At 35.2% G+C, this 21,325-nt stretch overlaps 1 protein-coding gene across 4 annotated transcripts in view; it reads left to right on the top strand.

Moving 5' to 3' along the window:
- Positions 1–21,325, top strand: part of SPATA6 (spermatogenesis associated 6) — a 150,835-nt gene that overhangs the window by 64,226 nt on the left and 65,284 nt on the right. For all 4 annotated transcript variants that reach the window (XM_032301777.1, XM_032301775.1, XM_032301776.1 and 1 more), the window contains 3 exons: positions 469–549; positions 5,014–5,307; positions 9,921–10,008. In XM_032301777.1, the coding sequence (XP_032157668.1) occupies positions 469–549; positions 5,014–5,307; positions 9,921–10,008 (463 nt within the window). The remainder of the gene's footprint in view (positions 1–468; positions 550–5,013; positions 5,308–9,920; positions 10,009–21,325) is intronic.

Consider the following 21,325-nt stretch of genomic DNA (forward strand, 5'->3'; position numbering starts at 1 on the left):
ACTTCTTTCTCTTCTGTTTTCAGGAACTGCATATCTGGAAGCTGTAATTTTTTTTTAACATGAGGAGACTATCCAAAGTGTTTCTTGAGTATATAGTTAAGTATGTCTTAATTTGTAAAAGTAAAAAGAACTCAAATCCACCAAGTGTTCTTATATATTTATGACTTTGATATTTTATCATAGTTTAAAATCTTAGAATAATTTGACAGGGAAGTTCTTGACAATGAAAAAATATAGTAATTTTTACATAAAGGTAATATAATCACTTCTGTGGGAATCATCAGCAATGAAATGGTTTCTTGCCAAAATTTAGCATCACTGTATTGTCTTTATCTTTAATAAGGTCAAACTAACAAATGAAGCAGCTAAATCTTGACAGGTATCTGTTACTTCAGGTCATAATTTTATCACTAATAATTCTATTTTTTAAAAAATTGAAATATGTAATACTACCCTTTTTCCCCTCAGGGAATTGCTCCAAAGCTGGAATTTTCTACAACCTCAGTGATTACTGAATGTCTGATAAGTTCAAGGAAGTGCCGCACTCAGGTTGAACTCATTTATTTAAAGTATTTGTTTAACTTATTTGTTCATATTTATGGGCATTGGGCAAGAATTATTCTTGTATTTTGACTGTAACTCTTTTCACTTTGGGGGGTTATTCTTCAGTTTAAGCAAAACAACTATCAGAGGCATTTAGTAATTTGGTTGCATCTTACATGGGAGAGGAGAGAGTTTGGTATACATGATAGAAGGCGCCATGATGTTATTGCTATTATTTTGTAACTCCATGGGCCTTTTTTTTTTTTTAACCAGCCTGCCAGAAAGGTGTTGAGATCAAAAAGTCCCATGGAGAACTAGATCTGAGGCTTCTATAAATCTTATAGAAGTTAAAGGTGGCTGCAGAAAGTTCAAAGGATACCTTTTAGCAAATGTGACCAGAGGTTCTCATGCAGGGATATTGGTGTTTAATGAGTATGGTTTCTTGAGTGTCTCTAATTCTTATATGACTCTTGCTCAGTCTGATGGCCATACGGTGTAATCAGACCAAGGGAAGCTTGGACAGTCCAACCTAAGTACTTTCTCTGTTTGTATAAACTGCCTTTAGTAAACTGAGATATCTGGACCTAATATTTCATTCTTGTCTAACTTTTTCACTGAGTCACTAGGTTCATCTTACTGCCTTGTCCATAGGTTAGCTAGTAATGTCTAGGCTTCACTCATATGCAGTTGCATTATGATTAGGTAACAATGACTAGGCTGTGATGAAGAGCCACTAACATATAAAGCCCAGAGGACCCAAACAAGACAGGACTGGACCTATGATGGAAAGAGTGCAGTATTAATTTACTGCATTCTCAGTTTCAGAGTACATTTGTTAAGGACAGTAACAGTGATGTAAGCTAAGAAAGGTAAAGCGCGATTATATAAAATTATCAAGGGGATCATTCTTATTTTGTTTAGCAAGATACATAGTGTGCCTGTTTGGCTATAGTTAATTATCTTTGAAATGCAATCTGAAATGCAGCTATTAGAGATCTAAATAACTATGCTTGCCAAATGCAAAGATGTTACTGACCTGTTTTGAGTTATGCACTGTGTATATTTGTAAATTGTTAACAGTATTTTACCTGAACTCAGATAAAAATTTTTTCTTCTCCTTGGGGTATGTCCTTCTAGTGAGTGGATAGAAAAGTCTTTTTTTTTTTGGTATGAACTATGGCATATGCACAGAAAAGGACATGCCAAGTGTACAGCTTGGTTGAAAGTCTTTTGTAAATGTAAAATTGTGCCCTCATCAGTAGTCTCATTAGGCTTAGGAGCTAACATTTTCCTCTGTAAACTTTTGGGAAGACTCATTTCTTTATTTAACTTGCTATTTCAGTATTTGTCATTTGTTCTTTACTGAACAGATGTAAGAAATTAGGATAGGTGTTAGAATCAGACAGTTTTTAAGCAAATATGCCTCAGAATCACATGGATCTGGGTTCAATTTCCTCACAAGACTGCCGTAAAGATTAAATTAGAGAATAGGTGATGTGTCTGGCACATAACATATAATTAATGAATTTGATGGCTGTTACTAAGATTTCTTTTAAAATGATAATTAGGAGACAAGACAATAGTTAAAATACAAGATAGAAAACATTATCTGGTAGGCACAACAAAGTATACACTTGCACATTAAAATTTTAAATGTTAACAGCCAGAATTTTGATCTTATTTGACCTTATTTAAGAATGTGATAAATCTGCTTTTTAAAAAGTGAGTATTAGTTACAATTAAAATTTTAGTGACTACAAAGCAGCATTTTCAGGTTCAAAAATAAGAATGAGACAAGCCATTTTGGTTTTTAGAAGAAGAATGAGTAAAAGAGGCTATAAAAATATTTAAGTTTACAAATACTTATAAACTTTATTCCTTTTGGCATATTATTTTCAACTGTCACCAGTTGAATGGATTGAAAAAATTATATTTTTGTGATTTTTCTGAAATTAAACTAGTTTTAATTAAACTAGTTTTCTACTTACTTTTTTTTACCTACTAAAGGTAGAATTTAGTATTAATTAGTTCAATATCAATAGTAGTATTAATTTGTATGCTGCATCAGGTAGTTTTTGCTGTGTAAAAAGTGACACTAACTTAGTGGCTTAAAACAAACCATTTTTCACAGTTCTGTGGATTGGTTGGGTGATTCTTTTGGTCTGAACTGACGAGGCCAGGGCTGAATGATCTAGGATGGCTTCATTTATATCTGGTAGTTGGCTGAGTTTTTGGTCTGGGAGGGACATTACATTTCTCATAATTTGCTTGATTTTAGCTGGGATGGTGGCTACAAGACTTTCATCATCTAATAGGCTAATTTTGGCTCATTCATATGGAAGCAGGGAGGTTTTCAAAAAAAGGAGTAAAAGACAATAGCACTTTTCAAGTCTCTCTTTGTATCCCAAGCTATTATCCTGTTGGCCAAAGGGAGCCATCTTGTTACCAACGTATAACAGCCACTATTTTAAGTTTTCCTGTGCAGTAACAGGATACATTAAGGATCTGGTTGAGTTAGACAGCATGTATCTGTACTACATATGCCACAGTTTAGAACTTCCTCTATAGTATTCAACATTCAAAAGTTGTAATGAAGGAAGAAGATGGGGTTAGTTATTTTAGGTTTTGTATAATCAGAGGCAGGTAAGGAGGAACTTCACAGCAGTGCTGAAGTGGGTGCTATTGGGTTTATCTGGGTCTGGAGGTAAGAGATATTAAAAATATATGAAGGTCTGGGGAAAAAGAGGTCAGCCGGTAGCAGATTCAGTGAGAATAAAAGGAGTAGAATGAGGAAAAGTAGTTTTGGTCAGCAAGGGATTTTCAAAGTTTCAAATGCAATAGATCTGTGTAATGATGAAATCTAAGATGAGGTGGAAAAAAGCAATGAAAGCTGAGAAATAGAAGTCCAAGTCCAAGGTCTTGGAAAGATTCACTGCTTGAACATTTATTATACCTCAGAAGTCCTTGTGTGTGCTAACGTTCCTGCTTCTGTGCCTCAGTGTGATGTCATAGAGATAGATGAAGTGTGATAAGGTAGGAAATTCTGAATTACTTGTTGAAGTCATTGAGCAAGGTGGGAGAAGGACCGGGAGCATATCAACAGCTGTAGAGGAGAGATGAGGAAAAAATCTGATGCTGCAGGTTTGTATGAAATTCAAGGACTTATTTTCCAGTTAGGAAAATATATATTTTTCCTCTTTATCTTCTTTTTAAAAATATGTGACCCTCTTCCCTTCTATATAACATTTCTGTTTTAATATTTACTTAGAATAGATACCCTTAATGAGTAGGGAAGGAGGGGTTGAGAAAATAGAGAAGGAAGTAGGAGTGATGGGTTTTTTTAAATGATTAAAGTTAAGAAGACAGTTTCTCACCTGTCCATTTTCACTAATATTAGAAATATTATAATTCTAGATAATGAATCAAGAGATCTTATATTATTTACTTGTAATCCAAATTTTAAGGCACCCATAAGGCAGAGACTAAATAAAATGTTATCCTAATAACGCAAAAAAAATTTTAGAAAGGTAACATTTACTTTTTAAAAATTTTTAGACTGCTAACCAGTTTTACTAGTAGAGTACTAGTCATTGAAGTTTAAATGTGTCTTTTACGTCTTTTTACTTTTATAAAAATATGGAACCAGAATTAAGATGATATGACTATTGGTCATTGAATTGTAAAGTTTTATTTTGGAAGAGATCTTAAAATCCTAATCACCTTATATAATCCAAATATATATTTCATGAAAATATGTATAAAGCTGTTTTTCAGATGTTCACATTGTATATATGTTTTTAATCATAGCAGTATAAATGAAACTAACTTTAATAGTTGTCTCCGGAAAGATTTCATAAGCAACAAATTAGTCATGTCTGTTTGTAACATTACTAAAGAGAGCCCTCTTGGGGCATCAGGTGGCTCAGTCAGTTAAGCCTCTGACTCTTGATTTCCTCTGGGATTATGATCTCAGGTGTGTGAGATTGAGCCCCACATTGAGCTCCATGCTCAGCATGAAGTCTTCTTAAGATTCCATCCATCTCCCACTTCCCTTCCCCAACATTCACACACACACTCCTAAAATAAACAAACCAAAAAAAAAAAAACCTCTTAAATTATATAACTAATTACTTGGAAGCTTAATTACAAATGATAAACCAATGTTTTTGTTAATTTTTTACTACACTGAAAACTAATTTTTCTGACCTTGTTTCTTAGGTTTTTCAAGTGGTTAAATATTATGCTTTTATTTTCATAAGTACTTGTTAGACTTAAGAATACCATGGACTTTATTAACTACTAGACAAAGAGTAACTTAGCATAGATAAGAAAGACTAATCTAGTTGGGTTTGATAGATTGTATGTGCCTTAAATTAATTTTTGAAGTCTTTTTCTATGTGTAATTTATAGATATACAAATATCCCTACATATATCTTCTGCCCAAGTTAATTTTTATTTTTAATGTTTAGGATAAATTTATTTACCATACGGCTCCAGTTGAAAAATCACACGGCAGACTGCAGACCAGAACATCAAGATCACAAAAGAAAAAATCCAAGTCACCTGAGAGAAATAAATATTGCATAAATGCAAAAAACTACGAACAGCCTACCATTTCTTCAAAATCACACTCTCCATCTCCCTACACAAAAAGACGCATGTGTGAGCTATCTGAAGACACCAGGCGGCGGCTGGCCCATTTAAATCTGGGACCCTATGAATTCAAAAAAGAAACAGATAAACCTCCATTTGTGATTAGACATGTATGTGTTCTCTTAAACATTTCCATTTGAAACCGATCTAATCTGTTCTTTCACTAAAATGTTATTCTGAAACTTCTTTCAAAATCTGGCTTCTATTCAAAATTTTCTTTCCTGAACTGTTAGCCTAGCAATCTAAAACGTAAAATTAACTTAGAGTAAAAGAACATTCTTTTGTCAGTCTTTAAACCCGACAGAGATCAAGTTCCATTATGAATACCATGTTAACTCCTATAAGTATTCATTTCCTTTCTTCTTCTACACTGGACAGTGTAATAACTCTACAAATTGAACTTAGATGTAATTGACATTAGTACTAAAATGGCAGAGTAGGGTTTTAAAAGAGGACCAGCTTTTCTTTATGAAAAGGAAGACTCTCCTATTCTAGCCTTTTTAAAAATGATAATGGAGAGTTAAGTTTTCTTTGATATTATGTCCCTTGGATAAACCTTATATAATGGATCTTTGAAGCAAATCATTATTTGATGAAGATGGGAAGGCCTTTGAAAGTGAAGAGAAAAACTTAGGGTAGCATAGTTCTAATCTTCCCAAACAGAAGACTGCTTTTGATACGGTTTAAGCTTAGAGCTTGTGTTCATGTCATAGTCAAGTAAACTTCGGGTAATCTTAAGGGTCTGTAATATTTCAGAATGTTTAATAAGGGACTTCCTTAGAATTCTCATAGTTTCTTGAATTTTTGTAAAGAATTTTTATCCTAAAAGCATTTCTTTAACAAAAGCTTGTAATAACAATAATGAATGTTAAGATTTAAGTGCCTACAGAAGTAAAACAACTTTTAGGGTTATCTATAAAGTTATTTCTGACTTTAATGTCTAATTCATTTTTTCTAAATTCTAATATGTAAATGTAAATGTAAAGATGCTTCTTGGGTAGTCTAATGGGGTTTTGAAAATATATCATCAGAAAGTTCAGATTTTTTGTGTGTGATATATTTTTCTTAATTTTAGATGTAATTATATTAAACAACATTTCACTCCATTTTTACATTTGACTATAAATCCTTTATGCTTTTAACCTTAGTAACAGATAATTTTCATTGTAAAAAGAAAACTTATAGTGGGTACTTTTAAATGATAATATTCTATTGAGATTATTGTGATTATGTTTGTCCTTTTTCTATAGAATTGGTTTATAGGTGCTGACCACATTTTTTTGTTGTTGTTTGGATGTATCCAGATAAGATTTGCTTGTTTCATGGCAGTTTCAGAAAAGCTTTCATTTTATGACTGCTCATAGTTGTAAATTAAGTTGAAAAGAAAGGATATATTAAATTCTAATCTGAAGGAATAGTAACATTTTAATTAAAATGCTTAGTGCAAAATAACCAGTAATAGTGGGAGTTAGCCACAAAAAAAATTGTTGAGGGAAATAATTGCTCTTCCAATGCTCATTAAATTACTGTTTTTCACACCAGTGTTCAAAGTGGAATAATTCTAATATTGCTGAGTGTAGGCTTTAATGTTTTCGTTGAAGAGATTTCCTTCACAGCTTTCCAATGAACAGAAAAAAAATGCATGCTTCTAAGGCTACAGTTAGAAAATTGCTTCCACTGGGGTGCCTGGGTGGCTCAGTCTGACTCTTGATTTCGGCTCAGGTAGTGATCTCAGGTTCATGAGATTGAGCCCCACATCAAGCTCTGGGCTTAGCGGGGAATCTGCTTGAGATTCTCTCCCTCTCCCTCTGCCCCTCCCCTTCTCTCTCTCTCTCTCTCCAATAAATAAATAAATCTTTACAAAAAAAAAAAAGAAAGAAAGAAAATTGCTTACATTAAAAATCCTGGAAACAGGATTTTTCCAATTGTATTTACATAGAGATATCTTTTCTTCCCCTGTAGCCATTCATGATTTCAAAAGCACTTAATAAATTGATAAACAGAATTTTAATTTCATGGGCTCTTGGGTGGCTCAGTTGATTAAGTGTCTGACTCTTGATTTTGACTCCGGTTGTGAGCTCGGGCTGGTGAGATGATCCCCACATCTCGCTCCGAGCTGGGCATGGAGTCTACTTAAGATTGTCTCTCTCCCTCTGCCCCTGCCTCCTCCTCTGTATGCGCCCTCTCTCTGTCTTTCTTTCTCCCTCCCTCCTCCCTCATCTCTCAAAAAATAATAATAATTTTACACATGCATATGTACAGAGTTAATACTTTTAGGAAAGACATTCTAGTTTTGCATACGTTGTGAGAAAAACAGTCTTAACCTAGTAAGGAGCAGTTTCAAGAAACCAACTAGCATGCTTCCAAACAAACTGGCACAACAATCCCAGAAAAGTTAAGCAGAATTACTTACTTTTTCCTTGATACAGAATAGGATCTTTTTTTTTTTCTATTTGCAGTAAAATATAACATGAAATGTACCACTTCAGCCATCTTAAAGTGTATAATTTCAGTGGCAGTAAGTACATGTTTTGTAACTGTTGCTGAAGTCTAGTTCCTGAACTTTTTCTATAATCCTAAACAGGAACCCTATACTCATTAAGCATTTACTCACCATTTCTCCCTTTCTTCAGCCCCTGGCAACCATTAATCTGCTTCCCATATGGATTTTCCTATTCTGCCTTTTCATCTAAGTGGAATTATATAATATGTAGACTTTTCTATCTGGGATTTTTCATTTAGCATACTGTTTTCGAGTTTCATTCATTTTATAACCTGTATGAGTACTTGGTTCTTTTTATGGTTGAATAATATTTCATTGTATGGATATATACCACATTTTGTTTATTCATTCATCTGTTGGTGGACAGTGGGCTGTTTTCATCTTTTGGTTATATGAATAGTGCTTCCATGAACATTTATACACAAGTTTCCACTTGAGTACCTGTTTTCATGCCTAATTTAATACCTAGGAGTGGAATTGCTGGGCCATGTGGTGTGTCTATGTTTAACTTGTTGAGGAATTGTCAAACTGTTTTACACAGTGCCTGTCCTATTTTACCTTCTCTCCAGCCATGTAAGAGGGTTTCACTTTACCTGCAGTCTCACTAACACTTACTATTCTTTTTGTTTTCTTTTTATTATAGCCATCCTAGGGGGTGTGGATTGGTTTCTCATTGTGGATTTTTTTTTCTCATGGTTTTGATTTGCATTTCCCTAATAAGTAATGATGTCAAACATCTTTTTATGTGCTGTTAGCCATTTGTATATTTTCTTTGGAGAAATGTCCATTCAAGTTCTTTGTCCTCTTTCAATTGTTTTTTTTTTTTGTCTTTTGATATTTAGTTGCAAGTTTGCTTTAAATATTTAGGATTCTAAATCCTTATCAAGTATGATTTATAAATTTTTTCCTTTTTTGAAAATTTAATTTTTAAAAATTGTGGTAAAATATACACAATATAAAATTTACCATTTTAGCCATTTTAGTGTATAGTTCAGTCGCAGTATGTACATTCACATCATAAAGTAGTATCTCTCACTACGATTTTGATTTGTACTTCCCTAATGATTAGTGATACTGAAAATTTTTCTTGTGCTTATTGGTCATTTGTATATCTTTTGTAGAAATATGTACTTAAGTTCTTTGCCTACTTTTGAGAAGTTTTTTTCAGGGTTGTAGAAGCTTCTTTATATATTCTGGATATTAATGCCTTATAGATAATTATTAGCAAATATATATTTTTATTAAATGGTTTGCTTTTCACTCTCTTAATAGTGTCCTTTAAGGGGTGGCTCAGTGGGTTAAGCCTCTGCCTTCAGCTCAGGTCATGATCTCAGGGTCCTGGATCGAGTCCCACATCGGGCTCCCTGCTCAGCAGGGAGCCTGCTTCCCCCTCGATCTTTGCCTGCTGCCCTACCTACTTGGGATCTCTCCCTCTCTGTCAAATAAATAATATCTTTTAAAAAATAGTATCCTTGGGGTGCCTGGGCTGCTCAGTGGGCTAAGCCTCTGCCTTCGGCTCAGGTCATGATCTCAGGGTCCTGGGATCGAGCCCCGCATCTGGCTCTCTGCTCAGTAGGGAGCCTGCTTCCTCCTCTCTCTCTGCCTGCCTCTCTGTCTACTTGTGATCTCTCTCTCTCTCTGTGTCAAATAAATAAATAAAAATCTTTAAAAAATAGTATTCTTTTATGGGTGAAGTTTTTAATGTTGATGAATAGAACTATCTTTTTTACACTTTTTATCACTCTCTTTTCTTTTTCATTAGAAAACGTGCTTGACTACAATAATCTGTGAACTATAAAGCACTGAGCATGCTGGGCTCTGAACACAGCTGAGTAAAGACACTGTTTGAATTCAACATCTGTCTGAGTAGCAAATGGCTAAACTTGCTTTTTAAGTATGGCAAAATAGATTCCTCTTTTTGTAGCTTTATAATGGAAGGCCAAGTAGGCAATGGGGTAATGGACATTTCAACTATAAATTTGTTAATTTTAAAAATAGACTCAAATTTATAATTAAAAATTTCTGGAGTTTAATTTCAATTTTATTTAAACATGAACAGCAAAATAGTCAACTAACCTCTGGCTTTAGAACATGCCTGAATCACACAGGCATTATCCTGTTAACCTGATGACCACACTCTATGTGCTTGAGTTGATTTTCTGGTGCCATGAGACTGAGAGCATTTAGGTTCTTTTTGACTTTCAATCCTTCTTCTTCTAGGTCGACCCCCCAAGTCCAAGGGCTGATGCTTTATTTGGATCTTCTGGCAGAGACTGTGAAAGAGATGGATGGTCCAGGATGCACAACGGTAAGTTAAAGGTTGTCTCTCTTCATTGCTTTAGTTGCCTTGGCTACAGCCAAGCCTTTCACTTACATCAATGAACAGAAATAGATTCTTTGCTGTGTTTGTGGATAATAAGGCATACTGCTACTTTTTACAACTTGTGGGACACCCAGATAGGTACTGTCTAAAAATAATAGAATTTCTGTGCTGCTATAAAATTAGCTCCCTCTTTGAGATTCACATTACATAGTAGCATATTAAAGACTGATGACCTCTTAGTGAAGGAAAAGAAAGACTTGATTTTGCTTTGCTCAACAATTTCTAAGTTTATTTGCCTATGGAACCATGTTCCTACCTTAACATATACTCCTTAGTTTGTGGAAAAGGCTTTGGGAAACACCATAGTAAAGAAGAGTTCAAGGTTATGGGTTTAGGAATACATTTACAGATATATTTAAATACTTTGTCACTTTTAAATTGGGCATTTTTGAACAAATCATTTTAACAACTTTGATAGTATATTACAGAATGAAGATAACATGGTATATATGAACATGTAAAATGCCTTAGCACACAGGCCTTAATATCCACTGTCATTATAATAATGCTTACATTTCTGAAAAGATAATGTCCTTTAAGTTTAGTTTATAGGAATCTTTTTTTATCATAGGCCCCGGTTCTAAGGGTTAGAGAAGTTATTTCTTAAATTCAATCTGAAGATGACCTTTATGAAGAAGATGAAATAGTATTATGTAGTTAGGGATATTTGAGTGTTAATATCTAGAATCATTGGTTGGTCAGTTCAGCAAGCCTTCCTGAGCAGCCTTTAAATTAATTCACTACACATTGATAAGGGCATAGAAGGAAGAGAGACAGTGAAAAAAACATGATCATAAGATGTCGTGAGTGTCCATCTCTCTTCGTTTCTAAACTGTAGTGTAGAATCTTTTTTTTAAAATGGGGAAATGATATATTTTTCTCTGAGAACATCCAGAGTTTGTGCTCATTTATTTTCATGTTTTAGCATTAGCAGGAAGATAGATGTGGTAGTCAATACGTCTTTAATAACCACCATAGAAGATTATATGAAATTAGGAACAGATGTTATACTGTTTCCCCTCTTGGAAGAAATGTATGGACATGGAACAAAAGGTTTAAGAACAAGAAAATAAAAAATTACTTCAATATAGATATTCCTTTGGAAGATGTTTTTGGAATGCACTGAAGCATCTGATTTCTCTTGATAATTATTAGGTACTTGCCAGTAGAACTGTTAGAGTTTCTAGTAACTTTTGATTGCCATAGTCAGCTACCTATGTAGAGGTACAATCAGAGAGGTTAATAGTGAGGTCAGCTTTTGTTTTTTAAACTTTTTATTTAGACATAATTTCAGATTTATAGAAAAGTTGAAACAGTGTAAAGAATCCCTATATACCTTTCAGAATCCACAAATACTATATTTGCTTTTCCCTCTTCCTCTCTGTCTCCTCCCCAGCACAACCCCGCCTCCATCTCTGTGTGTGTATATAAAGTTTTTTTTTTTTTGGTTTGGTTTGGTTTTTTTTGACAAGGACATTGCTATGGACAGAATTGTGTCCCTCCAAAATGTTTATGTTGAAGCTCTAACCTGAAATGTGGTAGTATTTGGAAACTGGGCCTTTGGAAGATAAATAGGTTTAGGTAAGATTCGGAAGGTAGAGCTTTCATGATAGCATCAGGGCCCTTATAAGAAGAAAAACCAGAGATCTTGCTTTCTCTCTCTGCTTCATAAGGACACAAGCAGAAGGTAGCCATCTTCAAGCCAGAACTAGAGCTATCCCCAGAACCTGACTGCACTGGCACCTGGATTTCAGACCTCTAACCTCCAGAACTGTTGTATAAGCCCCTCCCCAGTCTATATGTTATTTTGTTATGGCAGCATGAGGAGACTAATGCAGATATTATGTGATATAATCATGAAAATCAGATAATTGACAATGATATGATAATAATAACTAATCTATAAACTTAACTCAGATTTTGCGCCTTGTCCTCATAATATCTTTATAGCAAAAGAAATTCCACATCATGCATGGGCTTCAGTTAACATGTCTCTTTAGTTTAGTTTTTTTTTTTTTTTCAGTGAACACATTTCAGCAGTTTAACTTTATAACAATTAACAATAAACGTGTTACATTTTTTCAGTCAATGCCAGCATTTGGGGATTTTTTTCTTTTTCATTTTCATTTGATTTGATTTCTTTTCTGTGTTCCAGAATTCATTGTTTATGTACCACACCCAGTGCTCCATGCAGTATATGCCCTCCATAATACCCACCACCTTACCCCCCTACCACCCACCTTCCCTCCAAACCCTTGGTTTGTTTCTCAAAGTCCACAGTCTCTCATGGTTCGTCTCCCCCTCCAATTTCCCCCAACTCACTTCTCCTCTCTATCTCCCAATGTCCTCCATGTTATTCCTTATGCTCCACAAGTAAGTAAAACCATATGATAATTGACACTCTCTGCTTGACATATTTCACTCAGCATAATCTCTTCCAGTCCTGTACATGTTGATACAAAAGTTGGGTATTCATCCTTTCTGATGGAGGCATAATACTCCATTGTATACATGGACCATATCTTCTTTATCCATTCATCTGTTGAAGGGAATCTTGGTTCTTTCCACAGTTTGGCGACTGTGGTCATTGCTGCTATGAACATTGGGGGTACAGATGGTCCTTCTTTTCACTACATCTGTGTCTTTGGGGTAAATACCCAATAGTACAATTGCAGGGTCATAGGATAGCTCTATTTTTAATTTCTTGAGGAATCTCCACACTGTTTTCCAAAGTGGCTGCCCCAACTTGCATTCCCACCAGCATTGTAGGAGGGTTCCCCTTTCTTCATATCCTCTCCAACACTTGTTGTTTACTCTCTTTTTAATTTTGACCATTCTAACTGGTGTAAGGTGGTATCTCAATGTGGTTTTGATTTGAATCTCCCTGATGGCTAGTGATGATGAACATTTTTTCATGTGTCTATTAGCCAGTTGTATGTCTTTTTGGAGAAGTGTCTGTTCATGTCTTCTGCCCATTTTTTGACATGATTATCTGCCTTGTGTGTGTGTTGAGTTTGAGCAGTTCATAGACCTTGGATGGCAGCCCTTTGTCTATAGTGTCATTTGTGAATCTCTTCTCCCATTCCCTGGGTTACCTCTTTGTTTTGTTGACTGTTTCCTTTGCTGTACAGAAGGTTTTGATCTCGATGAAGTCCCAAAAGTTCATTTTCACTTTTGTTTCCTTTGCCTTTGGAGACATATCTTGAAAGAAGTTGCTGTGGCTCTCGAGATTACTGCCTATGTTCTCCTCTAGGATTCTGATGGATTCCTGCCTCACATTGAGGTCTTTCATCCATTTCGAGTTTATCTTTGTGTACAGTGTAAGAGAATGGTCGAGTTTCATTCTTCTACACATTGCTGTCCAATTTTTCCAGCACCATTTATTGAAGAGACTGTCCTTTTTCCACTGTATGTTTTTTCCTACTTTGTCAAAGATTATTTGGCCATAGAGTTGAGGGTCCATATTTGGTCTCTCTACTCTGTTTCACTGGTCTATGTGTCTGTTTCTATGCCAGTACTATGCTCTCTCGGTGATCACAGCTTCATAGTAAAGCTTGAGATCCGGCAATGTGATGTCCCCAGTTTTGTTTTTCTTTTCCAACATTTCCTTAGCAATTCAGGGTCTCTTCTGGTTCCATACCAATTTATGATTGTATTTTCCAGCTCTTTGAAAAATGCCAGTGGAATTTTGGTTCAGGATGGCATTAAAAGTATAGATTGCTTTAGGCAGTATAGACATATTTTTTAAATTTATTTATTTTTTATTTCTTTTCAGCATAACAGTATTCATTGTTTTTGCACCACAATGTGTATTCTTCTGATCCATGAGCATTGAATGGTCTTCCATCTTTTTGTGTTTTCTTCAATTTCTTTAATAAGTGTTCTGTAGTTCCTCAAGTTAAAGGTAAAGGATTCGTACTTGAGGAACTGCAGAACACTTTAGATTTCTTTAAAATGGATCAGTTCCCTAATCTATCTTTGTGTTTGACACTGATGATTTTGAAGAGTATAGGCCAGTTAATTCGGTTGAATGTCCCTCAATTTGGGTTTGCTTGATTTTCCCTCATGATTTAATTTAGATTATTCATTTCCCCCCAGAATATAACAGATGTGATGTGTTACTCTCAGTGCAACATGTCAGAAAGCATGTGATACTTCTTTGTTACTGGTGATACTCATTTGCTCTTTAATTAAGATGGGGTCTGCTAGGTTTCTGCATCATAAAGGTGCTATCTCTTCCCTTTGTAATTAATGGGGAGATATTTTAAGACTATTATATCCTGTCACCTCGACTTTGACTCCTTTAGCATACATTGATGATTCTTGCTTAAAACAATTTATTGCTGTAAAGTTTGCCAAATAGTGATTTTTAAAATTCCCTTATTCTTGGTACATTTATTACTTGCCCTTCTACTGTAAAGAGTTTTTCCATCTCATTTCTCTACTTTAATGTTCCTATCATTTGACTGCCTTTTTTTTTTGTCTAGCCATTGGGTGGTTGTGCTTTAGGGTCTCAACAGCTATTAAAATGCATATGGGAATTTCTTATGATAGAGTGAATTTTCATTAGTGACTTTAATGGAAATTCTTAAACCTTTTCTTGCCAAATTATCCTACCTAAAAATTAAATTTTTATAGGATACCATTTCACCACCATTGACTATTTTAGTCATCATAATAATCGCATGAGGATGAATTTAACTATATTTGATCAGGAAAAATGACAGAGGCCTAGACAGGTTAAGTGGCTTGTTGGAGAGTTCCAGAACAGTCCTGGTTGGTCTGGGGTCCAGGGTTTCTTGCCCCAACTTCCTTCCTCCCACCACTCTTCCCACTTACTCTATTTCCACTTACATGTATTTTTTTTTTTTTTAAGACAAGTTTTTCAAGCACGTTATCTTTATCTGGAATTTCCATAGTATATAATTCTAATTGTAATTTGTGCAGTCCTTTTGAAGAGATCCAGCATGTCTTGCGTTACAAGAATGTTTATAAGCTTTATCCGACCATTGGTATTTTTGAGGAGGAAATTGAGGGCATCATCCTGGCCCCTTTTTTATTTGCTTAGAATATGAAAAGATGTTAGATTCTGTCTCCTCTTTGAAGGAATCTTCTCTTTTTCTCTTCATTTTGAAGATTCTTTTATGAGTTTCATTTCCACCTAAGATTGTAATCTTTTTATGAGCTTCAACTAACCTCTTTGTTTGGTGGTTATTGTTTGTAAAGTAAAATAAATTGGAAATTATATTCTGAAAGCTAGTATGTCATTACTGGAATAGAGGATAATAAATGGTAACATTTTACTATTCTGAGTAAAATAGCAAATAGTCATTTTATATGTATACTTACTAGCAAGATATCTTATTTGTTTCAGCTTTTATTTAAATGTGTGCCTCATCTCACAGAGCAGTGGGCAGCTAAACTGTATCATTTTAGGTATCCCTTTTTTAGTTTCTTCATTTTCTATTATTAATTAAACATTTTTATCAACTTTAGTAAGCTGTAATTTATATATCATAAAATTCACCTATTCTGAGTACACAACTGAATGATTTTAAATAAATTTGCACAGTTATAAAATCTCCACAATCCATTCTAAGAATATTTTTATCATCCAAAGGAATTTTCTCATACCCATTTGCAATAAATCTATATTCTCACCTTGAGTCCCTGGGTTGTTTCCACTTTTGGCCATTATGAATGGTGCTACTTTGAGCATTTTCATTGGAGTCTTTGCATAGATACATGTCTTTATTTATTTTTTTTTGATACCTGGGAATGGAATTACCAGTTCATATGGTAAATCTGTATTTAACTTTTTAAAAAATTGCCAGTTGTTTTCCAACATGGCTCTGACATTTTACATTCCCACCAACAATGTATGATGGTCTAGTTTCTCCACATCTTTGACAACACTTGTTATTATTGCCTTTTTTTAACCATTCTAGTGGATAGGAAGTCCTGTCTCACTTTAATTTACATCTTTAATTTAATTTACATTTAATTAATTAAATTTACATTTAATTAATTAATGAATGAAATTACATTTTAATTTAATTTAATTTACATCTTTAATTTAAACTTTAATTTACATTTGACTAAGGGCATTGAATGTTTTTTCATGTGCTTATTAGACATTAGTTTATCTTTTCATGATCATCATTCTTCAGCCACTGATAAGTTTGCTGTTTGCTAAACTTCACACAAAAATGGGGAAAGTCTGAGTCTTTTGCTGATGAGATTTCAGAAAGCAATAGAAATAAGAAAGATGAAAACATTAGAGGTCAGAGTAACCAGTTTCCGGTGAAGGTATCAAAAGTGATCAAGAGACAGAAAACACATGTTATATGTCTTTCCTTTTTAGAAGGTGGGATCCCCTAAGAGATATTAAACCCTGGTTTTATTTCATAAAGCTGGGCATCTTAGCTTTGCTTCCAGTTACAGGGACTGGCATATAACAAATACATGGCTGTGTGCTCCACGAAGATTCACAGGAGAGCAGAGGCCAACCTTAGGATGTTATGTGGGCATTAAAATAGTAATAGGATAATTGCTGATAAAGGACTCCAGGGGCATACTCTTTGAAGTTTTGTAGGTACACACATTCATCAGTAGGGATGTTTTGCAATAGTAGTAGCACTCACTACCAGAATGGGGTTCAATTCCTTGAAACCATGAAAAAAAAGAAGATAACAGTACCCTTCCAGGTGGAATACTGTAGAGGTTTCCAGAATATGAATTGATTCATAGGGAACACATATTGGCTGTAATCATCAGAATGGAGCTCAAGAATTATTTTGATAGAAAGGATGAGCTAATACAGGGATGCTAAGTTTTAGATTAAAGTTTCTTAAGCCCTTCTTGGTTCAAGTCAGGACTGGCCCTTTAGGACTGAGTCATATTTGAGCCTGGTGGGTGAGGGTCCACTGTGGAGAGAAGAAGGATGCAAAGGCTCTAAGTTATCAGAATACTCCCAGCAGAAATGGTGACCTTTGTACAAAGTGGATCTTTGTTTCTATATTAGATGGTTGCTATGGAAATATTTTGATGACTGATTAACACATTTGTTTGTTTGTTTGTTTTTTAAAGATTTTATTTATTTATTTGACACAGAGAGGGAGATCACAACTAGGCAGAAAGGCAGGCAGAGAGAGAGAAGGGGAAGCAGGCTCTCTGCCAAGCAGAGAGCCCGATGTGTGGGGCTCAATCCCAGGACCCTGGGATCATGACCTGAGCCAAAGGAAGAGGCTTTAACCCACTGAGCCACCCAGGCACCCCACCACATTTGTTTTTAACCCATACAGTTAGTCACTACTTGATACCTGACTAATCTGATTATATATCACATCCATTTTGTTAACAAATCCAGAATGTGATGTCATTTTTGAGACTAAAGGCATTTTGATTCTCTTGTGTGAAATAATCAAAGACCTTAGTTCCATTACTTTTGAACAATAGAGGAGGTCAGCTTCCTGAAATGTAAAGCAGAAATACCTACTCATCTTATGTGTTCTACCAGTCTGCTCACGCTGCCACAGCAAAATACCATAGACAGGGGACTTAAACAGGGGATGTTTATTTTTCTCACAATTCTAGAGGCTAGGAAGCCCCAAATCGAGGTGCTAGCAAAGTAGGTTTCATTCTGAGATCTCCTCTCTTGAGTTGTAGAAGCTGCCATCTCCCTGTATGCTCACATGACCTCATCTTTGTATACACAGCTTTAGAGAGAGAGGGAGAGTGTCTGAGCACATATTCATGTGCAAGCTGTCTGCTGTCTTTTCTTAGAAAGATGCTCTTTCCATCATGAGGGTCCTACCTGCATGACCTCATCTAATCCTGATTACTACTCAAATGTCCCATCACTATGGGGGTTAAGACTTCAACATAGGAATTTTGGGAGGAGACCAACATTCAATTCATAACACCTATTCTATTTCATGAGGTTATTAGAGAACCAGGTAATAGCTAACATTTATTGAATGTATTTTCTGCTGGCCTTGATTCTAAGTACTAATATTCATTGGTTACTTAACAATAATCAAGAATTTTATAGGCGCCTGGGTGGCTCAGTGGGTTAAAGCCTCTGCCTTCAGCTCAGGTCATGATCTCAGGGTCCTGGGATCAAGTCCCACATTGGGCTCTCTGCTCGGCGGGGAGCCTGCTTCCCTTTCTCTCTGCCTGCCTCTGCCTATTTGTGATCTCTCTCTCTCTCTGTGTCAAATACATAAATAAAATCTTTAAGGAAAAAAAAAAAGAATTTTAGATACTATTATTTATCTCCATTTTACAGATCAAGAAACATGAGGTTTAAAGAAGTAAAGTCAAAGGTGATCAAGGTCACAAACACATGTATACATGCACAGTCTGAATTAGCTCTAATTTTTCTTCATACTTCTCTCTTTTTTTTTTAATTTATTTTTTATTTATTTTCAGCATAACTGTATTCATTATTTTTGTACCACACCCAGTGCTCCATGCAATCCGTGCCCTCTATAATACCCACTACCTCCCACCCCCCGCCACTTCAAACCCCTCAGATTGTTCTTCATACTTCTCTTAAGTGTGACCCATCCATTAATGCTCAGGTTAGCTTTCTCCTCCTTAGGAAGTTTTCTCTGATTGCCTTCAACCTTGAGAGATTAATCTCTGATATGACTTTTTAAAATAACATTAATTGCCTGTACCATTCTCGCTTAGCCTCTTCTTTTATGCTGCTGTTATTCAACTTTGTGTAACTTAACCAAGGTAAATTACAAGCATTTCACAAGCATGGGCCATGACTTTTATCTCCTTTATCTCCTGCTTTTAGAATACAGTTAGTGTGAGGTTAGTGGGTAATTATCAGTAAAGGTGATGAAGTGCAAGTGTCGGGAACCTCAGTTAACAGCTGGATCTCTAAAAATAAAAGAAAATTATAAATCTGTCTCTGTTAGGGTAGATTTATAAATGGTTTGTGGAAAGCAGAAGACATACTGGAGTTTTAATATACTGATAATTTTAATATTACATTAGCTGCCAGAAAGGATATATACCAAGTACAGAAATTATTACCTTAATTTTCAAAGTTAGCACGTGTGGAGAATTAGGTTCATTATGTCCATATCATTCTTTTATTTCTGCTGCTGTGGCCAGCTATACATTATTAGACTTTATGGAAGAGAAGTTGAGCTGGGATCTATTTTTATTTTTAATTTTGAAAAGCACTTGAAGTAAGTTGAGTCTTACTGACTTAAAGCGTAAAGTTGGCCTTGTGTGCAAGACATTAATGTTTCAGCTAGTCGCTGTAATGGTTCAAGACACTTGGTAAACAAATAGACTCAAAATGGATGCAGGACCTCAATGTGAGAAAGGAATCCATCAAAATCCTTGAGGAGAACACAGGCAGCAACCTCTTCGACCTCAGCCGCAGCAACATCTTCCTAGGAACATTGCCAAAGGCAAGGGAAGCAAGGGCAAAAATGAACTATTGGGATTTTATCAAGATCAAAAGCTTTTGCACAGCAAAGGAAACAGTGAACAAAACCAAAAGACAACTGACAGAATGGGAGAAGATATTTGCAAACGACATATCAGATAAAGGACTAGTGTCCAAAATCTATAAAGAACTTAGCAAACTCAACACCCAAAGAACAAATAATCCAATCAAGAAATGGGCAGAGGACATAAACAGACATTTCTGCAAAGACATCCAGATGGCCAACAGACACATGAAAAAGTGCTCCATATCACTCTGCATCAGGGAAATACAAATCAAAACCACAATGAGATATCACCTCACACCAGTCAGAATGGCTAAAATCAACAAGTCAGGAAATGACAGATGCTGGCTAGGATGCGGAGAAAGGGGAACTCTCCTACAGTGTTGGTGGGAATGCCAGCTGGTGCAACCACTCTGGAAAACAGCATGGAGGTTCCTCAAAATGTTGAAAATGGAACTGCCCTATGACCCAGCAATCACACTACTGGGTATTGACTCTAAAGATAGAAATGTAGTGATCCGAAGGGGCACGTGCACCCGAATGTTTATAGCAGCAATGTCCACAATAGCCAAACTATGGAAAGAACCTGGATGTCCATCAACAGATGAATGGATAAAGAAGAGGTGGTATATATACACAATGGAATACTATGCAGCCATCAAAAGAAATGAAATCTTGCCATTTGCGACAACTGGATGGAACTAGAGCGTATCGTGCTTAGCAAAATAAGTCAAGCGGAGAAAGACAACTATCATATGATCTCCCTGATATGAGGAAGTAGTGATGCAACATGGGGGCTTAAGTGGGTAGGAGAAGAATCAATGAAACAAGATGGGATCGGGAGGGAGACAAACCATAAGTGACTCTTAATCTCACAAAACAAATTGAGGGTTCCTGAGGGGATGGGGGTTGGGAGAAGGGGGGTGGGGTTATGGACATTGGGGAGGGTATGTGCTTTGGTGAGTGCTGTGAAGTGTGTAAACCTGGCGATTCACACAACTGTACCCCTGGGGATAAAAATATATGTTTATAAAAAATAAAAAATTAAAATTAAAAAAAAGACACTTGGTAAACAAACAAGATCTTGTGCCTTAAAAGAAAGCTAATTAATTGACTGACTATTGACTATCCTAGGTCTCTCTATATATAATCATTTCTTTTTTTTTTTTTAATAAGGTGGTTTGGTAAAATAAAATATAGAATGTTAGAATGCTTTTGACTAGAATGTGTAAGGAAGTGGAATTGCAAATTATGGTTCTGATTTGCTTGAATGTCAATATACAGAGATTATAATACTTAAGTGTTGACTTCTTTAAGTAATGAGGAAAACCCAAAACCTGCATCTGCAATATAGTGGTCTTTATCCCAGGAGAGAGTTAGAATAGTTTTATGATCCACTTTGTTAGAGATACTGTGCTAGGAACTTTCATAAGCGGTATAATTTAATCATTACTATGACTCTCCGAGGCAAAGTAGGCATTGTCTTCATACTTTTAAAATGAGGAATGAAACACGGATTACTTATATAACTTGACCAAAGTAATATATTTGATAAGTGGTGGAATCAGAAATTGCATTTAGGCTTGTTTGACTTAGAACTTGAGAGTAACGATGTTGATGATGAAGTTAGTTTATTTATTTTATTTATTTTATTGCCTCACATGTAATACTTGATATAGTATTTAAAACAATTTATGAAAGAAATACATGAGACAGATGAGGAATATGAGACTTAGAAAGGTTAAATAATAAGTTCAAGGTTA

Source organism: Mustela erminea, chromosome 10, assembly GCF_009829155.1.
Source record: "Mustela erminea isolate mMusErm1 chromosome 10, mMusErm1.Pri, whole genome shotgun sequence".
In the NCBI taxonomy this organism is placed as follows: Eukaryota; Metazoa; Chordata; class Mammalia; order Carnivora; family Mustelidae; genus Mustela; species Mustela erminea.